This window comes from Narcine bancroftii, chromosome 1 (genome assembly GCF_036971445.1).
Source record: "Narcine bancroftii isolate sNarBan1 chromosome 1, sNarBan1.hap1, whole genome shotgun sequence".
In the NCBI taxonomy this organism is placed as follows: domain Eukaryota; kingdom Metazoa; phylum Chordata; class Chondrichthyes; order Torpediniformes; family Narcinidae; genus Narcine; species Narcine bancroftii.
In genome coordinates this window covers 221,712,697-221,728,067 of record NC_091469.1, presented here as the reverse complement: position 1 = coordinate 221,728,067, position 15,371 = coordinate 221,712,697, and the positions used below count along the sequence as shown (strand labels likewise).

At 38.9% G+C, this 15,371-nt stretch overlaps 1 protein-coding gene across 10 annotated transcripts in view; it reads left to right on the top strand.

The window, feature by feature from the left end:
• Nucleotides 1-15,371, top strand: part of arb2a (ARB2 cotranscriptional regulator A) — a 502,663-nt gene that overhangs the window by 380,205 nt on the left and 107,087 nt on the right. The window contains exon 11 of one of the 10 annotated variants that reach the window (XR_011342261.1): nt 13,983-14,082. The exons of 7 other annotated variants lie outside the window; for them this stretch is intronic. Coding sequence is in view for 1 of the 3 variants with exons in the window: in XM_069891506.1 (XP_069747607.1) it covers nt 13,983-14,020 (38 nt within the window). In the remaining 2 variants the exon portion in view is untranslated. Of the gene's footprint in view, nt 1-5,391; nt 5,530-13,982; nt 14,372-15,371 lie in introns of those variants that run through there. 2 more of the 10 variants (XR_011342259.1, XM_069891506.1) reach the window with 2 other exon arrangements.

Genomic DNA, 15,371 nt, shown 5'->3' with positions numbered 1-15,371 from the left:
TACCACTTCATTCCAGTATTTTCCAAGACTCTGGCATGTCCAAAACATATAAATTGGTGAAGCATCTCTATTGATGCATCTATCACAATGAGGAGATATATCCGCATAAAAGCAAGATAGTTTGACTATGGACATGTAAGCCTGTGGATTACTTTAAATTATAGGAGTATAGGAGAGAGTGGCAAGCACATAAAGATGAGGTATTAGCCAATTTTAAAAATTACATCCCAAGCTTCTTCAGAGATTAAAAGATGTAAGTCCTTTTCCCAGGCTTTTTAAATTTTATCTAAGGGAGTCTATCCCATCATCATATCATAAATGTTAGATATCGAACCATTATAAAAAGGTTGTAAATTAAAAATTAAATCTATTAAATTCTTAATAATTCTCTTAGGAAATGTATGTAATTGATAATGCAAAAAATCTTTAATCTGTAAATAATGAAAGATATGAGTATTTCTTAAACCATATTTAACTGACAGTTGTTCAAAAGAAGCAAGACCCCCCCCCTCGATAAATAAATCTTCAAAACATTTAATGCCTAATATATACCATTCTTTAAAAGCTACATAAATCGTGGCAAGTTTAAAGAAATAATTAGAAAAAACAGAAGTGGAAAGAAAAAAAATCTCAGTAGACAAAATGTTTTCGAAGTTGTATCTAGATCCTCAAAGAATGTTTAACTACCGGATTGTCAGTTACTTTAGTTAAAGATATGGGAAGTGATGATCTGAGAAGAAATTTAATAGAAAATTTTGTAACATAATTAGATTCCAAACAGACCCATATTGGACAATCTTCACATTTCATTTAAAATGAGCAAAATATAAGATTTCATATATTGACTGTCCAATAATAGAACCTAAAGTTTTAAACCGAAATCTCCATTCTTTTTAAGTTATTATAGATGGACTTTATTTAGTTGAGGTTGTTTATTCTTCCATATATAAGAAGATAAGATTGAATCAAGGGAATCAAAAAAAGACTTAGGAATAAAGATAGACAAAGCCTGAAAAAGGTATATGAATTTAGGTAATATCTTCATTTTAATAGAGTTGATTAGACCAACTAACGATAAAGAAAGGGGTGACCAATTTGATAACATACTTCTCACCTTTTTTATTAAAGTGAGAAAATTTTCTGAATAAGTATTTATAGTTTTTAGAAATTGATGCACCCAAATAAGTAGATATCTTAAAAGAATACATTCTTAAATGAAAGGTTAATATTTATCAGTGCCAAGGAAAAAGTTGACTTTTATGTAAATTTAACATAACCTGAAAATTGACTAAAATGAGAAAGTAAAAGAAAGCATAGAAGGTAACAAGGTATCGAAATTAGAAATAAAATGTAATAAATCATCAACATGAAGCAAAACTTTGTGGGTTGTGCCCTTCTGTAAAAGAATCATTAGATTCTTGAAAATCGATAGCTAAGGGTTCTAGAACCAGGTCAAAAAGCAATGGACTTAAAAGGTATCCTTGTCTGGTTCCACACTGAAGTTTAAATGGTTTAGAATTCTTAAAATCAGTAAGAGCACAGGCAGAAAGGGTAGATATAATAATTTTTCTAAAGTCTTAAATAAATAATTCCATTCTACCCGATCAAGGTTATATTTCTGAAAGCTTTACTAGAATTAAGATTTCAGTATTGTTCCAGTCAGTAGTAGGTGTATAGCATATTCAGCTTTATTTTCCTGTGTCTAAAAATCAAAGATCACTGCACTGAAGACTTCATTCATTTCTTCATATTTCTAATCTTGTGTGGCTAGCTGATAATGAAGATACAACTCACCATGTCATTAAATTTCCCTACCACTAATTAGCTGATCATCAAAATATATGTGAGATGTTGACAGATGCACATGAGTTCATATTTCAATTATGTGAACAATTCTATTATGTCAGCTATGCAGAAGGAAGCACCTAGACAGCTAAAGGTATCAGATTTTATATTGCAGTTTGCAAATATGTTAAAGGTGTAGTGCAGTTCATCCATTGATGAAATATAAGGCTTTTGTTTGGTAAAATAGATAAATTTGAAATTAGTTTTTGAAACACATTTGCCAATTGGTAGAAATAATCTATAATGGAGTGACACGGTTGGCATAGTGGTTAGCCCAACGCTATTACAGCGCCAACGATTGGTACCAGGGTTCGAATCCTGTGCTGTCTGTAAGGAGTTTGTACATTCTCCCCATGACTGCATGGGTTTTCCCCTGGGGCTTCGATTTCTTCCCACCATTCATAAACATATTGGGGGTTGTATGTCAATTAGGTGTAATTGGGAGGCTGAAAGGCCTGTTACCATGCTGTATGTCTCAATTTTAAAAGTTTATTTGTACCATACAATGAACATATCAAATTATGTTTTTGTTATAGTTATCCAAATTTTTATTACCAACTCCATCTATCCCAAACACTGACCACTCCCCAAAATTAAACTGGGAATTTTCTATCATCCAAGTGTTTTTACAGTGGAAGTCACCACGATCTAATATAATCCCTCCACATATCTCTTGATGTCTGAGTAAATGCATTTTATTTCATTTTTCACCGAGAGACTTAAATCATGGTGGATATCCACTATTCTTCCAGCATTTTTTCTAAAATTTATTGCTTCACTATTATTTCTGCTGAACAGTTGAATGTTCTAACTGATATTTGCATGTTAAAATGATAATAAAATACATAAAGGTAGTTAACTGTTTTCTTTAAGTGCCCCCACCATTGTTGTCATTTTTTTCTTCAGATTTCCAACTTCCATCTCTAATGATTTTCTAATTGGAGATCTATGCCCAGCAAGTGAAACATGGCCATGCACTTTGGTAGAAGGAATAAAAGGGAAGACTATTATTTTACTTGGGAGATCTCATGCAGGATATCGTAAAGGTCAACCTCCAGGTTGAGTTGGTAGTGAAGAAGGCGAATGCAATGTTGGCATGCATATCTAGAGGAATAGGACATATGAGCAGGAATGTGGTGTCGAAGCTTTGTAAGATACTGGTAAGACCTCATTTGGAGTGCGGAGTACAGGTTTAGGCTCCATATTTAAGAAAGAATGTGCTGGCACTGAAGTGGGTTCAGAGAAGAATCAGAAGAATGATTCCTGGAATTAATGAGGAACGTTTGTTGGCTCTTTGACTGTGCTCTTTGGAGTTCAGAAGAATGAGGGAGCACCTCATTGAAGCATTTCAAATGTTGAAAGGCCTGGACAGATTAGATGTGGCAAAATTATTTCCCATGAGTCTCGGACAAGAGAGCACAATTTCAGGATTGAAGGGTGCCCATTTAAAACAGAGATGCAGAGAAATTTCTTTAGTCAAAGAATGGTGAACCTTTGGAATTTGCTATTGTGAGCGGCTATGAAAGCCAAGTCATTGAGTGTATTTAAGGCAGGTTTTGATAGGTATTGAATAGTCAGGGTTTCAAGGGTTATGGAGAGAAGCCAGGGGTGTGGGGCTGAGTGGGAGAATGGATCACCTCATGATAGAATAGCAGAGCAAACACAATAGGCCAAATAGCCTACTTCTGCTCCTACATCTTATGGTCTTATGGTGTGCTGCAGAGGTCAGTGCTGAGGCTACTGTTGTCTGTTATTTATATTAACGATTTGGATGGCAATAAAATTAACATGGTTATGAATTTGCAGACAGTTAGTGGTATTGTGGACAATGAGTTTACAACAGGATCTAGATCAATTAGGAAGGTGAGCCAAGGAGTGACAAAGAGAATTTAACTCTGAGAAATGTGAGGCATTGCATTTCTGAGAAATGTGTGCCCTGGAGATTGTTGTGGAAGAGAGAGATCTCGGAGTACAGGTGCATCATTTCCTGAAAGTGACAACACAGATGATCGGGAGTGGTGGTGAAGAAGGTACTTGGCACACTTGCATTCATTGGGCAGGGTATTGAGCATAAAAGCTGGGAACTGATGATATAACTGTACAAGGCAATAGTGAGACTACACTTGGAGTGTTGTGTGCAGTTCCAGATGCCCAGTTATTGGAAGAATATCAATGAGTTTGAAGGGATGTAGAGGAGATTTACTATGATGTTGCTGGGACTGGAAGTCTTAAGTTATAGGAAGAGATAAGATAGACTGGATCTTTATGCCCTGGATGATGGGAGACTGATGGGCAATCATGCAGAGGCTCATAAAATCATTTGGGGCATGGATAAAATGAATGCTCACTAGTTGAAGCACAGGAACCTTTTCCGTGCTGCATGGCTCTATCTCTCTAATGGATTCAATGATTCTTGTACAGCTCTTGTATTTACTCCCACTGGTTTCTGAGTTACTGATCACTTCAATTTGTTCATTGATATGTACCCTTACAAATTCTTTAAAAACATTGGATTCATTAAGATGCTATTTTCTTTCAAAATTGTAGAAAATGATTCAGCATCCTTGTGCAAATGTGCACAATCAAAAAGCCATCTTGGTTTATAAGCAATGTAAGAAATGCTAAAAAAAAACAATAGTAGGTTTCGATTTAATTTGATGGTTTAAAGGCATGGACTGAGTCGATGTAGAATGGTTGTTTCCCATGGTGGGAGAGTCTAGGACAAGAGGGCACAACTTCAGCAGGATTGGAGAGCATCCATAGAATAGAATTGTGGGGAACTTTCCTTAGCCAGAGGGTGGTGAATCTGAAATTTGTTTTAGAGCCAAGTCATTGGGTATATTTCAGGCAGAGTTTGAAAGGTTCTTCCTTTGTCAGAGTATCAGAGGTAACGAAGAGAAGGTTGGGCACTGGGGCTGATTGGGAGATTTGATCAGCTCAAGATTGAAAGGTGAGGTGGGCTCGATGGACTGAATAGCCTATTTATGCTCCTATGTCTTATGGTTTAGATTATCATAACTACTGTACTGAAGAATTTTCATGCTATCATACTATTGTGTCTCTTTGACGCAATGTAATTTATGATATGCCATACCCTGTGAGAATATTGATTGATATACCAATATTGCAAATGATCATGGGAACGTTACTGATGGGATTATGAGGAACAGGATCTACCAGCATTTGAGTAGTCAATGACTGATTGGAAGTAGTCAGCATGGCTTTGTGTTTAGGAAATGTGTGTCGTTAATCTGACAGAGGTTTTTAAGAGATACCCACGAGGATTGATGAGGGCTGGGAGACTTGTAAATCATTTGATCAGAACCTGCATGGTAGTCTGAAAGGTTCGATCATATGAAATCAAGGTGAGCTGTCCAAATGGATTCAAAACTGGCTTGGAGGAAGGAATCAGAGGGTAGTAGTGGAGGGTTGAATCCTGAATGTTGGCCTCTGACCAGTGGTGGGTCCCAGAAGTTGGTGCATTATTTGTTGTCTCTATTAATGATTTGCGTGACAATGTAATTAAGATGGTTAATACATTTTCAGATGTCACCAAAATTAGTGGCACAGTGGACAGTGAAGAAGAATATCCAAAATTGGAACAGGATCTAGATCAGATGTGAAGGTGGACCAAAGTGTGGCAAGCTGACTTTAACTCTGACATGTGTGAGGTGTTGCTCTTTGGTAAGTCTGACCAGGGCATGACTTGTACAGTAAATGTGCTGTAGATGAGTGGGACCAAGGAATTCCATTAGTGCCAATGCAGGTGGACAGGTTGGTAAAGAAGGTGTTTGGCCTACTTCATTCAATTGTGTGGGGTATTGGCTACAAAAGTTGATGCAATTGTACCTTGTTGCTGAGACCAGCTATAGGAAGGTTATCAATAAGTTGGAATGGGTGCAGAAGAAATTTACCAGTGTGTTGATGGGACTGGAGGGTTTGAGTTATAAGGGAAGGCAGGAAAATTTAGGACTTTATTTCTTGAAGCAGAGGAGTGGCCTAATCATAAGGGCCATGACTAGAGTGAATGCTCACAGATTTTTTCCAGGGTAAATGATTCTAGAACTAGAGATCATAGGGTTAAGGTGAGAAATATAAGGGGGGATATGAAGGGCAACTTTTTCACTTAGAAGATAGTCTGTATTTGGAACAAGTTGTTGAAGGAATCAATAGAAGAAGGTACAACATTCAAAAGATATTGAGCCAGATACATGGATAGGAAAGGCCTAGAAGGACATGGACCAATTTCTGACAAATAGGGCTAACCCAGAATGCCAATTTGTCAGCATGTGAGTTGGTCCAAATGGTCTTTGTAATTGATATTCAATACTCTAATTGCTACTGCAACAATGATATAAGTAGTTGGAATCCCTTTCTATATTTGTAATTTTGTACACTTGGTAGAAGTTCACTTTTCCAGTTCCATTAATAGACTTCATAGGCTGAGTACCATGTGAATATACTACAATATTGTGAGTTCAGTGCCAAGGTTAAATTTCTACTCATTATGTTCTCCAGCTCCGAATGCCGCTAGTTTCAGATCAAGTAATCTCCAGGTAGTTGTCATGGTTAAAATTCTACTGGTGATTAGATTATATAATTGACACTGCATTTTGGGGCTCAGGGTGCATTCTTTATTAACAAACTTTTCAGTTTCTCTTTTCCAACTTTTAATTTGAAATGCACCACCTCTCAACATTTTTTCGAACAAGTAGGATTCCTTTCAAAATTTTTTCTCCTCAATCTACATGAAAGCTCTCTGGCCCTGGTTCAGAGTGGGACAATAATTAGTGGCGCTGCCACCACGTAAAAAACAGTAGACTGTTCAGCAAGGTCATTGTGAAATTTAAGGCTATTCACAGGTTAAGGTTGGAGGGCATTCTTTCTCCTTGCTTAATCTGGTTGCCAAAATCTTCAATGACCTCTGGCTTTAAGGTGTTGCTCCCTGTGTTTTTGTTCTTCCAGTTTCTTTACAAAAGAGACTCTGTACAACCGCTTCATTTGAAGAGTTCATGTAAAGCTCTGCACAGATGATCAGTTGTCTCCTTTTGATGGACGATTACAAGTTAAGATTCTCTGCCACTCTTGTCTGTCACTAGGAGACTAAAATTATGATAAGCAGCCATTTTTTTTGCCATTATGCATACATTCAACATGTTTTTATCAGTTTAGGTAAAATGACCATCTTTCATGGAAATATGTAGAAACAACATTTCCTTGGTAAACTGAATCCCTTGGATTAGCTGTTTTGAAGGTGCAATAATATTAAATATATTTAAGTTTTTTTTTAATTTACCTTCCCATTGTTTATAAATCTATTTATAAATATAGAATCTTTGGTATAATTACAAATGAAAGATATTTATAAATGTCTCATCTTTACATTATAAAATAGAATACATTTTAATTTACCTTATTGTGTAACTAGAATAGTAAAGCCAACTTTGATATTGTATGTTTAACAGTCTTATTTCCCAATTCTCAGGAGCTAATTCTGTAACATTATATTTTGTTAATCTTGCCATGTTTACAGCATATTACTTAATTTTACTTCACTCTCAAGGAAATACAAATCAAGCTTGTGCATCCTGGTTGTATAACTGTTGATAACAATCTGGTAAACCTGCAGAATATCCTTTGAACCTCAGTAAATCTTGATGTGAAACTTAATGCAGTACTACAATCAAGGCTTCAGGCAAATGCTTTATACACCAAATGCTTTGAGGTAACAAAGCACATTTTTCAATCTTTACCTTTTTAAATATGTTTGTTCTGTGCACCTATTTTAACTGTCCATGTACATGCGCACATAAACTCCCATGATGCTCCATATGGCCTGCATTCTCTTGAACACGATGCTTATTTCTTCCCATATTGATCACAAACTGGCATTAATTTTCACATTCTCTTTTCACTATCTCATGGGATGTTTTTACATCCTGCTCCCCCTCTGTAAATTTACTGTGCCTCCGACCCTAGATCATCTTCAAACATCTAGGACATTAATATGGTGAAAATCTGAAGCTACTGTAGAAATCGCTGGGAACTATCACCTCACATCATTCTAATTAGGGAATGTCTTTTTTATTGTTCATCTCTGACGACTACTTCCCTGCCGATTACCAGCTTGCATCCAATAACAAGGTTGCCATCAATTTAATGTGTTCCTACTATTTTTTCTCTCTCTGGGGCCCCAAGGGATATATTCTGCACTTTTACAAGGGAAACATCAATGTGCCTCGGGCCACTTTTGAATTGTGCCAGTCACAGATTCATGAAGTTTCCCCATGCTTCATTGATATCTACAGTAGAGTAAAGCCTGTTGTGATGTTACCAAATCTGCAGCATGACTCTTAAGTAATATCTATCATTTACTGCACAAGGTGAAGAATGGAATCAGTTCATGCATGTTGGTTTACACTGCTTCCACATACTGTACTTCCTTTCAGAAGTAAAACAGGAAATGCTGGAAATCTGCAGCAGGTCAGAAAGCAGTTGTCTGGAGAGAAGCAGAATTATTCATCAGAGCTGAAAGTTTATTGACTGTGAATGTGAATAGAATTTTGTTTCTCCACAGAAGCTGCCTGACCCACAGAATATTTCAAGTTTTTTTTTGTTTCAGATTTCCAGAATTTGCAATATTTTACTTGTAGATTTATTTTTATCCAGCAGGAATATGAGGATGAATCTGTGGTTAACAGCCACATATTATTACTTCAGTTAGACAATGGGTATAGCTTTATCTACTGCCCACACCTCTTGGAGTACTAGGAATCACTTTGTGCCCTCCACACACTGTATAATATACATTCTTGTGGACAAATGAACTGCTGCAAGTAATTGGAAAAGTATGTAACTCGTTGGAGTGGTTGGGTTAAAGATTCATGGAGCAGAATCCTGAGTAAATTGGGGTTTACTGTTCATTATTATTTCCCTCAAGAGTGACATTCTTTTTGTCATCACATTCAAAGTCGCAGTCATATGGCAAGGAAACAAATCTTTCAGGCCATCATTTACCCTCAAATTCTACTATTCACATCCATAAAACCACAGAACATTACAGCACAGTAAGAGGCCCTTCTGCCCTTCTAGTCTATGCCAAACTATTTTCTGCCTAGTCCCACTGACCTACACCCAGTCCATTGCCCTCTATACCCCTCCCATCCATGTATCTGTCCAAATTCTTCTTAAATGTTAAAACTGAGGCCGCATTCACCACTTCAGCTAGAAGCTCATTCCACACTCCCACCACTCTCTGTGTGAAGAAGTACCCCCAAACTTTTCCCCTTTCACTCTTAACCAATGTCCTCTGGTTTGTATCTCACGGTCCCTCAGTGGATAAAGCTTATCTACATTTACTCAATTTATACTCCTCATAATTTAAAAAACCTCTATCAAATCTCCCCTTATTCTTCTATGCTCTGGTCAATAAAGTCCTAACCTCTTTAACCTTTCACTGTAACTCAGTTCCTGAAGTCTGGAAAACATTCTGGTAAATCTTACTGCAGTCTTCTACTCTAATTGATATTTTTCCTGTAGTTAGGTGACCAAAACTGCACACAATACTGCACATTTGGCCTCACCAATGTCTTAGACAACTTTACCATAACATCCCAACTCCTATACTCAATACTTTGATTTACGAAGGCCAATATACCAAAAGCTCTCTTTACCTGTGATGCTACTTTCAGGGAATTATGTATCAGCCTTCTCAGATCCCTCTGTTCTACCATACATCTCAGTGCCCAACCATTTACCATATATGTCCTTTCTTGGTACAATTGTGGTACCTCACAATTGGAAGTACCACACCCGTGGCCAATAAATATTTCTGGCAGAGCCCCTGCAATTTCTATCTCCCTCACGGTCTGAGGGAATATCTTGTCATGCCCTGGGGATTTATCCATCCTTATTTGCTTTAAGACACCAAGCATCTTCTCCTCTTTAATCTGTATAGGTTCCATGACCTTGCTGCTTGTCTTCCTATCTTTCATTGACTATGTGCCTGTTTACTGTGTAAAAACTGATGCAAAAAAAAATTAAAATCTCCCCCATCTCTTTTGGCTCCATGCATAGCTAACCTCTCTGATCTTCAAGGGGACAAATTGTTTGCTTTCTATCCTTTTGCTCTTAATATACCCATAGAATCCCTTAGTATTTTCCTTCACATTGTCTGCCATAGCAACTTCAGGTCTTCTTTTAACCTTTCTGATTTCTTTCTTAAGGTTTATCTTGCATTTTTTATCAAGTACCTCATTTGCTACATGTTGCTTATATCTGCTCTACATCTTCTAAACCAGATCCCCAATATCCCTTGAAAACCAAGGTTCTCTATGCCTTCTAACCTTGCCTTTAATTCTGATAGGAACATGCAAACTCTGTACTCTCAAAATTTCACTTTACCTCACTCATTCTTGCCATAAAACAACTTATTCCAATCCAAGCATTCAAGATCCTTCCTCAAAATTGCTCTTCCCCTAGTTTAGAATCTCACACCAAGGACTAACCTATCCTTCTCCATAATTAACTTGAAACTAATGGCATTATGATGACTGAACACAAAATGTTCCCCTACACATACTTCTGTCACCTATCCTGTCTCATTCCCTGATAGGAGATCCAGTATTGCACTCTCTCTACTTGGTACCTCTGTAAATATATATATATATATATATATATTGATTTAGAAAATTTTCCTGAAAGCATTTGACATACTCCAAGCCAACCAGCCCTTTTACAGTATGGGAGTCCCAGTCAATATGTAGAAAGTTAAAATCTCCTACTATCACAACCTTGTGTTTCCTGCTGCTGTCTGCAATCTCTCTACAGATTTGCTCCTCCAATTCTCATGGACTATTAGGCTGTCTGTAATACAACCTCATAAGTGTGATCATAACTATCCTGTTCCTCATCTCCACCAATGTAGCCTCAGTAGATGAGCTCTCTGGTCTGTCCTGCCTTAGCACAGCTATGATATTTTTCCTGATGATCAATGCCACTCTTCCACCTTTCATTTCCACCCCCCCCCCATCGCGTCTAAAGCAATGAAAAACCAGAACATTGATCTGCCATCCTGCAACCAAGTTTCATTAATCACTACAATGTCATAATTCCATGTGCCAATCCACACTCTAAGCTCACCTTCCTTTCCTACAATACTTCTTGCATTAAAATAGATGCACCTGAGAACATTTCCACCACATACAACCCGTTAATCTCTAACGTTACATCCAATTTTCACATCATCTTTTCCCTCCTGCACTCCCCTTTCTGCAGTGGCACGCTGGTTCCCACCCCCCTGAAAATCTAGTTTAAACCCCCCTGGAGCAACACTAGCAAACTTTCCCACAAGGATGTTAGATCCCTCCAGTTCAGATGTAAACCGTCCCATCGAAATAAGTCCCACCTTCCCTGGAAGAGAACCCAATGATCCAAAAGCCTGAAGCTCTGCCTCCTGCACCATGTCTTTAGCCACAGGTAAAGCTGCGATATCCTCCTATTTCTAACCTCACTACCAAGTGGCATGGTAGCAGGCCCTGTCCTTCAAATTTGCACCTAACTCCCTGAATTCTCCTTGCAGGATCTCTTCACCCTTCTGACTGATGTCATTGGTACCCACATGGACCACAACATCTGGCTGTTCACTCTCCCTCCTGAGAATGGCGTAAATTCAATCTGAAATATAAATATATTATAAACAGATAATGAATGTAAACAAACTGACTGTGCACCAGGGAGGCAACATAACATCAAGGAATCTCGATCCCTTCCACAGAACCTCTTATCTGTCCCCCTAACTATGGAGAATCAATACAGCTTGATTCTTCCCTCCCTTCCCTTCTTAACAACAGTGCCAGATTCAGTACCTGAGACCTGATCACCGTGGCTCGTCCCTGGTAGGTTATCCCCCTAAAAGTATCCAAAATAGTATACTTGTTATTGAGGGGAATGGCCACAGAGTTGTCCTACACTGGCAGCCTGCCCCGTTTCCCTCTCCTGACTGTCACCCAGCTACCCTCCTCCTGCTTCCTTGGTGTGATTTCAGAACTTAGACTTATTGTAAGAGTACATACATGACATCACATACAACCCTGAGATTATTTTTTTCCTGCGGGTGTGGAAGAATTAGCACTTATTGGTAGTGCAAAAAAACTGTACACAGCATAAACAAAGAATTATAAACAGATAATGAATGTAAACAAACTGACTGTGCAATACAGAAAATCAATAAAGTGCACAAGTAAGAGTCCTTCAATGCGTCTCTGATTAAGTTTGTCATTGTGGAATCTGATGGTGGAGGGGTAGTAGCTGTTCCTGAACTTGGTGGTCCATCTATACCTCTTTCCTAATAGCAGCAGTGAGAACAGAGCGTATGCTGGGTGGTGTGCGTCTTTATTGATTTCTCCTGCTCTCTGATGGCTGTGTTCCCTGTTGATATACTCAATAGTGGGGAGGGTTTTGCCTGTGATGTCCTGGTCTGTGTCCATTACCTTTTGGAGGGCTTTTCACCTCACTGATAAAAGGCAAAGGAGGAAAAGCCCAACACCCAACCCCAACCAACCATTTTTCCCCTGCAGCCGCTGCAACCGTGTCTGCCTGTCCCGCTTCGGACTTGTCAGCCACAAACGAGCCTGCAGCTGACGTGGACTTTTACCCCCTCCATAAATCTTCGTCCGCGAAGCCAAGCCAAAGATTGGTGTACCATACCAGACCATGATGCATCCAGTCAGCACACTTTCCACCACACCTCTGTTGAAATTTGCCAGGGTTTCTGGTCTCATACCAAACCTTCGCAGACTCCTGAGGAAGTAGAGGCACTGAAGTGCTTTCTTCATGCCAATGGTGTGTTGGGTCCAGGAAATATCCTCTGACATAGTGACTCCCAAGAACTTAAAATTGTTAACCCTCATCTCTTCTGATCCCCCAGTGAACACTGGATGGTATACCTCTGGCTTTCCTTTCCTGAAGTCAACAATCAGCTCCTTAGTTTTTTTATATTTTTTATTTAATTTAGACATACAGCACAGTAACAGGCTATTTCAGCCCATGAGTTTGTTCTGCCTAATTTACACCCAATTAACCTACAACCCCAATACAGTGGAAGGAAATCGAAGCCTCCGGGAAAAATGTACGCAGACACAGGGAGAACGTACAAACTCCTTACAGACAGCGCGAGATTCATACCCTGGTCCTGATCACTGGCGCTGTAAAGATGTTGCACTAACTGCTAAGCTAACCATGCCGCATTGAGTGCAAGGTTGTTGTTGGTTTTCAATCTCCATCCTGTGTGCTGACTCATCCCCTTCCTTTATACAACCCACTACTGTGGTCTCGTCAGCATATTTGTTATTGCCGTACCGAGCCACACAGTCGTAGGTGTAAAGTGAGTGGAGCAGAGGGCTGGGAACACAGCCCTAAGGTGCTCCAGTACTAATGGAGATAGTGGAGGGGATGTTCTTACGAATCTTCTCTGATTGTGGTCTGGAGGTGATGAAATCCATGATCCCATTACACAATGGTGTTTTAACTCCCAGGTCTTGGAGTTTGCTGATTAGTTTTGAGGGGATGATGGTGTTAAATGCCAAACTGTAGTCAATAAAGAACATCCTGATGTATGAATCTTTGCTGTCCAGGTGCTCCAGAGCTTTGTGTAGATCCAGTGAGATGGCACCTGCCATAGACCCGTCACTCCTGTCTTTCACCTCCTCAGCCTCCCAAATGATCCGGAGTTCATCCAACTCCAGCTCCAATTCCTTAATTCAGTTTGTAAGGAGCTGCAATTGGATGCACTTCTCAAAGATGAAGTCATCAGGGATACTGCTGACTTCCCTGATGACCCATATTCTGCTAGAGGAGTATTCCCCTGCCCTGGTTCCTATTCCCACTATGTATGACTAGAGGAAAAAATATATAAGATATCTAAAACCTGCCCTTACCTGTGCCTACCTGCTGAGTCCTTTTGGTTCCTCAAATAGGGTGGCAATTCCTTACTTCAACTCCTGCACCACCTCTTCAGTCCCTACTTGCCGAGGCCTCTTAAGCCAAAGCTTTTCCACTCTGACTCAGCCCACCAACAATGACTGCTCGTTCGATGACCCACTAAGGATAATGAACCTCTGATCTTCGCCTTTTTTTAGTTTCATTGCTGGAGCTGGAGAAAAAGAACACTTGTTGAGCTTGGGATCTAAGAGAATTGGCAAACAGTGGATGGTCAAGATTTTTTGTCAGCTCAATGATGTAAGTGCTGCAGCAAGTAAACATCAAGGTTTGCACTAGCGAACCTGAACCTTCCACAGACTCATTGATTTCACCATCTCCCACAGTGAGAGCTAAGTGTCTCCCTAGGAGCTTGATTGCCTGCTTCATGTATGGGATTAGCTCTTTTATATCTCTCATGCTGCTTTCAGTCACCTGACTTTTACAGGCATTATGAATCTCTTCCCTGAAACATGATTGTGTGCATTCAGAAAATATTAAAGAATGTGCTATATTTTAAGTGAAAAGTGCAAATAAATGTCATGAGGGAACACAAGTTTCAAGTTGAAGTATTAAAGACTAAGATTTGATCAGTGTGCCCAGAAAGCCAAAGGAACAGTGAAAGTTCTCTTTTTATTTGCATCATTAGCTCATTGATTTTTTTTTCCTTTCACTACCCTGTTGTTCCAGAAGTGAAGGAGATCACATTTTGCCAATGCCATCTCTTTCCACGTGGATCAAGATATATTTTATTGAGTTTTTCTAGCATGAAGCAGATTTTCATTACTTGTGTTTCTGTTGGATGAGTCTCACAGGCAGTGTTTTTTTTAGTTTGCTTCTTTACGGTGGACTGAGCCTTCCTTTGATTCCTTCCAACAGCTTTCAAAGTTGAAGCCTTATAATACTACGCACATTCCCTGCAAAGACAAAAACTGCCATGAAATCTCGAGCTACTTATCTGCTTCTATCCAGTTTGCTACAATAGTTCTCAATTGCTGCCAGCTTTTAAAGCTGCATGTGCATTTAACTCATTTTCTATAGGAATTGTACTGCATCCACATAAATCTCTATGGAATTAAGCTAACCTCAATTTCCAGCGAGATCAGCATTGGAACTCAGATAGCAGAAGTCCTACCTCAGGGCTGAAGAACATTATGCGTGGCCCCATAAATTACAATCCTTCAACCCATTTCAAAGGCATGTCATCTGAAATGGAGCAAGGTTGACTTTGGAAACATTTAAGCAAATATCAGAAAATCAAATTAATCTTTCTTGAACTTATTTTTCGCAGTCAATTAGAAATTAACTTTATACCAAGTGAGGCAGGTTGCTCGTGAACTAGGGAAGATACTGTCGATCCAGCAGGGTGCAAGTCTCGAGGTTTTCATTTTATCTAAAACTGGCTTTTCTCAAGGATTGGCATTATGTCCTGTTAAATTAACTAATCCTGATGATGCAGTTCAAGTGCTCCCTGATTTTTCATTTTATACTTTGAATGCTTGTAGTTGTCATACGATGTTTTTTCTTCCCAAATTAATAATGCTAATCGA